Source organism: Nelumbo nucifera, chromosome 3, assembly GCF_055504915.1.
Source record: "Nelumbo nucifera cultivar China Antique chromosome 3, China Antique-T2T, whole genome shotgun sequence".
Lineage (NCBI taxonomy): Eukaryota > Viridiplantae > Streptophyta > Magnoliopsida > Proteales > Nelumbonaceae > Nelumbo > Nelumbo nucifera.
In genome coordinates this window covers 43516940-43527455 of record NC_142651.1, presented here as the reverse complement: position 1 = coordinate 43527455, position 10516 = coordinate 43516940, and the positions used below count along the sequence as shown (strand labels likewise).

The 10516-nt window shown below is 31.3% G+C and overlaps 1 protein-coding gene and 1 long non-coding RNA gene across 4 annotated transcripts in view; one reads left to right on the top strand and one right to left on the bottom strand.

Moving 5' to 3' along the window:
* Window positions 1-6540: 6540 nt before the first annotated feature.
* Window positions 6541-7757, bottom strand: LOC109115862 (uncharacterized). Its single transcript, XR_002023531.2, has 2 exons — window positions 7396-7757; window positions 6541-7306 (listed from the first exon to the last, which is right to left on the bottom strand). It is a non-coding gene; the product is annotated as an uncharacterized LOC109115862 (long non-coding RNA).
* Window positions 7758-8479: 722 nt separating this feature from the next.
* The window catches only part of LOC104612898 (protein ENHANCED DISEASE RESISTANCE 2), a 58411-nt gene continuing 56374 nt past the window's right edge, over window positions 8480-10516 (top strand). The window contains exons 1-2 of one of the 3 annotated variants that reach the window (XR_016084198.1): window positions 8480-9311; window positions 9503-9577. Coding sequence is in view for 2 of the 3 variants with exons in the window: in XM_019200394.2 (XP_019055939.1) it covers window positions 9162-9311; window positions 9503-9577 (225 nt within the window). In the remaining variant the exon portion in view is untranslated. The remainder of the gene's footprint in view (window positions 9312-9502; window positions 9578-10516) is intronic. The other 2 variants (XM_019200394.2, XM_019200396.2) reach the window with 2 other exon arrangements.

Here is a 10516-nt window from a genome sequence, read left to right as displayed (position 1 = left end):
AAAAGAAAGTAAATTTGAATTTAAGTGGGCTTTTAATAAAAAAAACATATGCTTTATTGGAATTCGTGCTTGTGTCCATTACAGCTAAAAGTCTGTATGGTAATAAGGTAAATTTATACTCTATACATATCATTGAACTAGTTTGGTGTAAAAGTAAATTTATACTTAAAACAAACGCAACCTTAAGTTTAAGGTGGAATCTCATAGATAGACTACTTCCTCGAGAGCTTCATCTACGGCACAACTCGTTAAGGAAACATTGAATTCTTTTTTATGCAAAAAAAAAAGAAAAGAAAAAGGATACAAACAGATAGGATTGGATTGGATGAAGGGTACATACGATCCAATTCAATAAGAAATGTAATACATCGGAATTCGATAAAAAATTGTTAGATTTTCAATATTATAATTTGAATTTGAATTCGAATTTAATTTGATTTGAATTAAAATAAAAAAAGACTTGATAGTACAATATAAATAATATAATATAATATATAATTTTTCAAAATTAACAGATCGGATCGAGTCATGACACATCGGATTAAGGTATATTTGAATTCTACCCATTAAAAAATTCGACTTTTCCAATTCATTAACATCAAGCGAGGTATTCAAATCTAACTCTTACCGAATCGAATTTGGACTCGTATTGAATCTGATCCAATTTATTTACAGTCCTAGCAGCCATCATTGATTTAAAGAGAATATTACTGAAGAGTTTGTGACAGAGTTAAAAGGATATAGATATAAGTAAAACTACGTGTAGCCATATTTAAAGTTATATGTACATAAACAAAATAAAGGTGATGAAAGGACCTCATTATCTATCCAATACGACGGTCCCCTGGGGCTAACAACCTGCATAAATGCTATTGCTTCCAAATCGGCAATAAGGGCACGAATTTCAGCATCATAAGTTCATAACTCCTTGTTGCCCATCAAAAAGATCCTTTAGCTATAACTATATTGCCATTTGAGCATTTGAGGATTAAAGCTTGTCCCACACTACCTGTTAGAGGTCATTAGAGCTAGGGGTGTCCATGAAAAACTGAACCAAAAACTGAATCGGAAAATGTGGTTAATAGAACCAATTGATTTGATTTTAATTTGGTATTTTTGAAAAATTGAATGATTGATTCGGCTTTTAGTTAACCTATAAAAAACTGGCAGTTAATCAAATCAACCAGTATATATATTTATATATATTTTTAATATATGTCACGTATTTTCTATATATTATATAAATATATATTCATTATATATATATAAATATATACATATATTATATTTATAATATACTATATATCATTTATTATTTATAATATAATATTATACATATATTTATATAATATATATTATAAATATAAAAAGTTGAAGAATTGAAGAATCAAACTGGTCAAAAATTGAAATCGATAGACCGGTTAACCGATGGTACCGGTTTGGTTTTGGTTTGAAGAAATGGAAAAACCGGTAGCACTGGTTCGGTTTACAAAAAATTGCCCCATGGTTCAGTTCATGGATGCACCTAATAAGAATCATCAATTTATAATGTTGATGGAGTGAGAGAAAGTGTGTTAGCATTAGATAATGTATGTGTTGTAGATGAATTGGCCTAGTGTAGTAGAAAAACTATACACCATTTCCAAAGAAGGGAAGAAATTTTTGCTCAATAAGGTATCTTTGCATGACTCCAAGCCAATTTTGTAAAATTTGATGAGGAAGATGTTGGTGCACCATCTCAAAGACTAGTCCTATGGTAATTCAACTAATGTGTCATCTCAAGAGACTAGTCCCATGATAACTCAGGAGTGACACCCTAGTTCTGACTCCAATGAAGAGATTATCAATTCCTTTTGTGACCATTTGGAGTTATATGTGGAAGTGCATACAGATGCTGATTGGGCAGGGGTAGTCGATGACTAAAAATCTACTAGTGGGTATTGTACTTTTGTGGAAGGAAACTTAATCACTTAGAGAAGTAAAAAGCAAAATGTGGTGGCTAAATCCAGTGCTGAAGCGGAATACAGAGCTATGCCTCATGGAGTTGTTGAAATCATGTAGATAATAAACATGTTAGGTGAATTGGGTTTTGTAGTTAACAACCCCATGTCACTCTATCGTGACAATAAAGCTGCTGTCAACATTACTACTAATCCATGATAGGACGAAACACATTGAAATGGACAAGCATTTTATTAGAAAAAAAACTTGTGAGTGGAGAAGTGTGCACTCCATATGTCAGCTTAGAAGAACAACTTGCGGACATCTTTACCAAGGGTCTTCATCATATACAACATAATGATTTGTGTGACAAGTTGGCCATGATTGACATCTATAACCCAACTTGAGGGGGACTGTTGAAATAGTTTACTTTATTTCTATTTTATTATTTTGTCTAATTAGGGTCTGTTTTGTCTGTTTAAATTATTTATTTTATGGCTATTACTGTACTTTAGTTACAACAGGGGCACAATGGTCTTTTCCCTTTCCTTTTGGTCGCCCTATAAATATTAATATATTCTGGCACCACTAGCTATTCTTTTTGGTTGCCAATCTCTCTTCTTCTTTTATACCTTCTCCCTTTTTCCTCTCTTATCTTCTCTCTCTTATTTTTTGTCGTTTCTCAACTATTAAGAGGTATCACTTATTTGAGTAAGTGATACCCATATCCTAGGTGGGTAAATAACTTTCTCACATTAGGGAAAGTTGTCAACACTTGGATAAGACAAAATTGCCTCTTTTAATAATGGTTTTTTATGGTTAAAATGATCATTGTCTTATTTACTCGGGTAATAAAAGAACATGGGTAAGTAACTTCCCAAAAAACAAATGGGGCCTCAAACTTTTATTGGACAATAATAAAAGTAAGAATTAAAATTAAAGTAGAATAATCAAAATTGGAACAAAAGTAGGAATTAAAATGGTGGCTATCAGAAATTTAATTCCTAGGGTCATGGTTTTCAGCAAATAGGATAAAATAGGACCCCATAGTTCAAGGGCTATAAGACACAAATCAACCAAAATCATGTTTAGTGTGAAATTTGTAGGAAATTCGAACATGAGGCACTTGATTGTTACAATCTATTCAATCTTACTTATCAAGGAAATACCTCCCATAAGGACTTGAGGTCGAATGATCTAGCAGATTCTGAATGGATACCTGATACAAGAGAAAGCAGTCGCATGACTAACGAATTCACATCTGCCACCCACAAAAAGTGCCCAAAAAACGTCCTACAACACATCCCAACCATGTATTGGGAACATCTCCCAATTACAAGTATGGGAGATATTCTCAATGTACACTAAGATATACATGTGGGGCGTTTTTGGCGCGCTGTAGATGTGAACTCATGACTAACAATGCAAATAAGTACATTTACATCTATGAAACCATATAACGGAAGAGACAAGGTTATCATTGGTGATAGGAGTAAGCTTGATATATCTCATGTCGTGCATTGTTGACAATCTAAAATTGGATAATACTCTTCCTGTTCCTGGTTTGACAAAGAGTTATCTTTTAGTATGACAGATGATCAATGATTATCATTAGGTATGAATTCTCATTGTTTGGTTTTGTTATCAAGGACAAGAAAATAGGGAGAATCCTGGGAATGGACAGTAGAGATGGTAAACTCTATTCTCTTGATGGAGAGTAATATGGTCTTTTTATTATTATTATTTTTTTGAAATCAGTTTAGGCACACCTTAGAATAAGCTTGGCATCAAAGATTAGGACATCAAAATGATGAAGTTATATGGTTCCTTGAGATGACACAAGAGCCTATTTGATAATAGAGGGGGTGTGTTCGAGAATAAAAATCAATTAAGGGACCTCACTTAATAGCTTAAGTTTTTAGGTTGAATGGTTCATTAAGATAGAGAACTGATATACAAAGGGTTTCTTTCTTCAAACCCTTGACCCAATCCTGGTCAAGCGGAGCTACATCTAATTAGAAACTGTACTAGCAATTTAACTAGTACCTTCGAATAAAATTTACAAGATAGATTGCCCTTTTCATCACTTTTGTTGTCATTTGGATCAACATTTCAAATAAATACGTTGTACTTTTTGTTGGAAAAAGGGGAAAGTTGGTTAATGGGAATACGTTCTTTTGTAAAGGCTTTATTTGGTTTGTGGGATGAGAAGGAAAAATATGGAATATTCTAAAGGGAAATTGTCTAAAACTCACCATGAGTTTTTAACATTTCCCTTAAACTCACCATAACTTTTCAAAATGTTTAAAACTCACCATGTCAGTAAGTTTTTTCTTTTCCAAAACTCACATTCTGTTAATGCACCGTTAATGCTTCTTAACAGAGGTGTCCATGTCAGCATAAATAACAATTTTCATGACCAAATTGCCCTTGAATGGTGAGTTAGAGGAGAAATGGTCTTTTTCAGTTTTTAATTTTTTTGTTTTCTGCATTTTTAGTGTTTTGTTATAATTTCCAATGTTTTTTATAATTTATGTTTTTTTTTTGCATTTTCTATATTCTACAATCTATAAATTTTCCTGTATTTTTTGTTATTTATTTGTAATTTCTGTGTTTTTCTATAATGTTTAGTGTTTTTTCTACAATTTTTATTTTTTGATTTTGTTTTTCAATTTCTATAGTTTCTATAATTTGAAAATAAATGTTTATGTTTTTTGCAATTTCTATAATTTTTTATATTTTTTGCAGTTTCTATGTTTTTATGTATTTTATATTTGAAAATATTTTTTGAACTTTTTCCTTTTTTCATGTCTAAAAATTAAAATGGTAATATATTAACACCTGTTAATTTATTTTGTATATATTTTATATTTTTCTATGAAGGTTAAAGTGGTAATATATTAACACCCGTTAGTCTGTTTAACGTCAAGTTAGTGACATTGTGAGTTTTTGACATTTCGAAAAGTTGTGGTGAGTTTAAGAGAAATGCTGAAAACTCATGGTGAGTTTTAGGCAATTTTCCTATTCTAAAATATTCCTCTCTTCCTATGTGGGATGGGAAAAAGGAGGGATTATAGATCCCAATTCTTGGGATATGGAATCCCACCATTTTAGTAGGAAATAAGTGGGAATGTAGGGGGAAACTTGTTTAACAAAAAAAAAAAAAAAAAAAAAAAAACAAAAACACATTCCTTGTAGTATTTCTAGGAGTTAATACTAGATCCAACACTCATCAATAAATTATTAATGGTTTAATAAATATTAAGAAAATAATTTCATTAAAGCAATTAATACATAACTTAAAATAAATAGCTAATAAAATATTAATCAATAAAAAGTAATTTAACAATCAATTAATTTGTCAGAATAAAATGTTAAAATTATTAATTAAGTCATAAATATTAACAATAAAATATAAATTAATAAAAATAATAATATTGGTTAATTAATTATTTAATATCAAACCAACAATTAACAATAAAATACTAAATCATAAAAATATGATTAATTAATAATTAAAGAGAAAATATTTAATAATTAATTAATTAAATAATTAATGAATAACTAAATAATTATATAATTAATACTTTAATTAAAAATTAATTAATTAGTGAAAATTAATTTGATAATTTATTAATATTTAATAGTAAAATATTAAAATTATTAATTAAGTCATTGGTATTAATAAAGTATAATATTAATAAAAACTTATAAACTAATAGAAAGTAAAACATTAATTAATGATAATAATTAATTAACTAATTATGGATTTTAAATAATTAATATATAATTAATAATAGAATACTAAATAATAAAAAATATTATTAACTAAATAATAATTAACAACAAAAATAGTTGATAATTAATTAAGTAATGAATGAATAAATAAATAAGGATCTTGTAATTAATATAATTAATGATTAAATAAAAATAAGTAAATAATAAAATTTTAAATAATTAAAAATAGTTAATAATGAAAAATAATATTAGTAATTAGTTCATAGTAAATATTAATAAAATAAATTTTAAAACACTAGTTTTAATCTATAATTAGTTAAGTAATTACCAAAATTAATTATACAATTATTTAATTAAATTATTAGGACTTAATAATAATAAAATATAAAATAATAAAAAATACTACTAATTAATTAATTAATAATTGTTATTAGGGTTGATTTTTCCACTATTTTCCCTTTTGCGACAATACAATAGAACTATTAGAACATGAAAAATTTCCATCAATTTTCGCTTTCTCATCTCATCCCATTCCATCATTTCCCATCCCACCAAAATCTTCCTACAAATCAAATGCAAATGTATGACTCATGAAAAATGCATTTTCCCTCGGAAAAAAATTGAGCCACTTTGTAGATAAATATTTCCCTTTTTACATGTGGATAAATCACTTTTCGATAGAATACCCTTGTTAGTAACTTATACAAAACTCAAGAATAAAAGTGGTAATACAGAGAAAAAAATACTAATTTAACAGAAAAGTGATTTTTTTTTAGAAACTTAAGGCATAATTGATTGATGCGAAAGAATATGGATGAGATAAATATCAAGAAACTTCATGCATTTAGATAAGGGAAATTCTCCAAAAGACCAAAACCCCCATCACTTTTTCTGAATTCTCTTAAACCCATCACAACTTTTCAAAACGTTCAAAACTCACCATGCCAGTAGCTTGACGTTAAGCATATTAAAAGGTTTTAACAAATTACCATTTCACCCTTATTACAATCAAACATAACCCTTTCCCCCAACCTCTGCGTCTCCTCCCTTCTCTGTCTCCAGCTCTTCGCCTCCATCTCTCCATCACTTCTTCTCTGATCAGCATAGGTGTTGTTGATGAGAGTAAAGCCGGTCATCGGATTTGCTCCTGCTTCTTTAGACTAAAGAAAGAACAATTAATTGTCGCTGCTGTTGGATTCCTTCCACTAGATTCTCAAAAAAAATCACTTTGAAAAAAGCCTCTGACACAAAATTCTCAGTGGAAAATCCACTTTGCTTAAGCTTCTACCGATGGATGCTCACCAGAAAATCCACACCTTTTGGTTTCTCCAATTGGAGTGCGAGCTCGATTGAGAAGTGTTGCGGGGAACACTAGGAGCCCGTTACCAGTCTGTTCATTTACAGGTTCTCCATCCACGGTGGGGGAGACAACGATGGAACGATGACCCTCGTTGGTGCTGCCTTAGATCTCACCAACTCGAGCTCGTCCTTCCACCATTGATATTTCGAACACATTAACGACAGAAGAAACTTCTCAGTCTCTTCTTTCTTCTTCTTCTCCTTCCCATCTCCACCGAACGACCAACATTTTGCCACGTCAATGCTTCTCATCCTCAAAGTATACTCTCTGAAACACCAAATCACAAACTTCAGCCACAAATTCAACCATGTTCAAATTCAAAACAAGAATTCCTAACAATAACCATTGACACTTACCGGAGACAAAGGAGAAATTTGTTGTCTTTCCAGTTATTCGATCATTTGGTCTTGAATTTCCTTGCGAACTGGAAAAATTTGTAAATCTCTCCTATTTGGTAAGTGAAGAAATTCAGCGTACTCCACTTGCCCCTCCGTCTTGTGTAGCTGCAAGACCGAAGGCCACCTCATCATGATTCCAAATCCCCTGGGAAGAAAATCACGCCTAACCATGCTCTCACGGATTGAAGATTATTTTCCACAACTCTGCCCTCTGACAACGACAACTGAAGGACCTGCTCTGGGCAGGTAAACCCCTCTGCCCGTTTTCCCCGTTCCCCGTTCAGCTCAAGGACCTGCTCTGTGCATCGGCGGAGATGCTTGGAAAAGAAAGCCTTGGGACGGTGGCGATGAAGTGGCTCAAGGACGTGAACCCATGTGCGAGGAAAGAATTCAAACAATTGATTGGGAATCTTTGGCAACCCAACCTGGTTCATCTTAGGGCTTATTGTTAAAAATATGTTTAATAAGGTCAATTCACCCATTTAGGGGCAGTTTGGTAAAAAATTGTATCTATGCTGATATAGACGATATCTGTTAATGAATATTAACGTGCTTTAAAGGATGATGAGTTTTGAAAAACAAAAGATCAGTGACATAGGTTCATTAGATATTATGAAAAATTGTGGTGACTTTAAAAAAAATGTCAAAAGTAATGATGAGTTTTAGATAATTTTTCTCTTGATAAATATAACGGAAAATACGAATAAACCTAATGTAGATTTTTGAATCCCACTAGATCTATTAATATTCAAAATGTTAAATATTCACAATTTATGTACTAACACCTCACCCCTGAATTGGCATCAATTCCAACTGGCACCTACCCCAACATTAATTACAAATTCTGACCCTGCATCAAAATAATATTGATCTAAATTATTATTTTACCCCACAACTATGACAACGTGTCATGCATGTACACAAAGCTTTCAATAGGAAACCAACGCTGCCTTTTCCGATAAAAAAAAAAAGAAACCGCGGTAAAAGTGGGATTCGACCCCAAATTCGTTATTGGTTGGGACATATTTACCCTAAGGTAAAAACCTTTTATCTGCCTTCTCGAAAATCAAAATAGACATCGGACGAAGAAGTCTGTAATTCCCGCAGCGTCGCCGGGTTCTCTCGCCGGAAAACAATTCCTGACTTCTGACGTTGACGAAGCGACGGCATTTTAGAAATAAACACGAAAAGGGAAACAAAAATAAACATCGTTTTGTTCTCTGCCTCTTTCCTCCCTATTTAAAAATTTTGATGGCACAGGCAGTTCCTCTTTACCTCACCCGTCTATTGGTTCTTCTCTAAAATACGAATATTCATATCCAGCGAGATTCAGGTATAGGTCGTACGTTCTCTGGAATTCTGATTACCGGACAACAAACCCACTGGCTTCCTCAGAAATTTCGGTTTGAAACTAAGGAATTTTGTCGGAAATAAGACCTGTGTTTGATGATTCAGCCTTGGTTTTCATGCCATTGTTGTGAATGGTGCGATGAGCGGGTCGACTGTGCAGAATTGATGGATTTATTGGTAGATGCAATGTACTATCTGGAAACTAGTGATCGCTTTTTTGGTTGTTAGATCTATTTATCTGAAATAACTTTGGATTTGTTTCCGATCTTCTGAAGTTGAGAACATTTTGGTTCTGGAATTTGGAATTTTTGCATTTGTTTGGGGTTCATTTTGACTATGAGGTAGTGGATCAATGTGCTGTTTTTGAGCATTTGATGGAGGTAGCGATGTCGAAGGTCATTCACGAAGGGTGGATGGTGCGATATGGCCGGAAGAAGATTGGCCGTTCCTTCATCCATATGCGGTATTTCGTTCTTGAACCTCGGCTTCTCGCTTATTACAAGAAGAAGCCAGAGGATAATGTTGTGAGCCTCTTGCCTTACTTTCTTTTATGATTTTTTAATCTGAGGAACAGTTGCTCTATTCTTAGTTAATTGCCGGAACATTAGTTACGGTACTTCTAAATACTTATGCCCTTTCTTTATTATTGCTAAGTGTAATCTTTCTAGGTTTCATGATCCCTTTTTTTTTTAACTCTGTGCTCTGTATATTCTAGGTCCCAACAAAAACCATTCTCATTGATGGGAATTGTAGGGTGGAAGACAGGGGCTTGAAGACACACCATGGGCATGTGAGTTCCTTTCTTTTTCTAAATCCTTATTATGTCTTTCAGGTATCATAGATTTTCCCTATTCTTCATCATCTTATCTTTGAGTACAATGTAACTATTCCAAGTAGGTTGAGCCAGTCCGTGTAAAACCCAACTAAAACTTTATTAATTTTAATTTACCAACTTTTAAATGGGATTTAAATTAATTAAAACTAATGAATATGAATTATTTTTTATTATTTTATTTGTTTTTCTTACTTTTTAATTTTATTATTGTTAGATAATTTTGTATGTTTAAAATGATATTCATTTTCATTTTATCTTATTATTTTTATTAATTTACTAAGATAACCAAATATTATTATTTTTTACTCTTTTATAAGTTTTAACAAAATTTATTTTTATTAAATTCAAAAATTTTATTAGTAAAATTTTTTATTGACTTTTATTAATATTAATTATTTTTATATTGAACTTAAATGGATTTATAAATATAGTTTTTATCAATAATAACAAGATAAATAGTTATTTTATTATATGTAATTAGTTTCTTAAATTATTTTTATTAAATTGATTAGATAACCAAATATTAATAATTTTTACTCTTTTATAAGTTTTAACAAAATTTATTTTTATTAAATTCAAAAATTTTATCAGTCGATAAATTCCATACATACTATGTATGGGAAGAGAGTGAAGAAAGAAAAGAAGGTGAGAACCTGCTCTGATACCAAGTTATAAATCACACCTGCAATAATCTGAATTAATAGAAAAGAAACATGAGAAAAGAAGGAGATTGAAGAGAGAGAAGTGATAGGGGAAGATGGAAGAAAATGAGGAAGAGAGAGTAGTTCAAAACCTCTCTTTAGCCCCTATGATCTCTTTTATTCCTTTTGTTGTAAAAAATAAGGACAATTACATGAGTTCTCTTAGTAGGGCGTCCATCACTAAAGACAACAA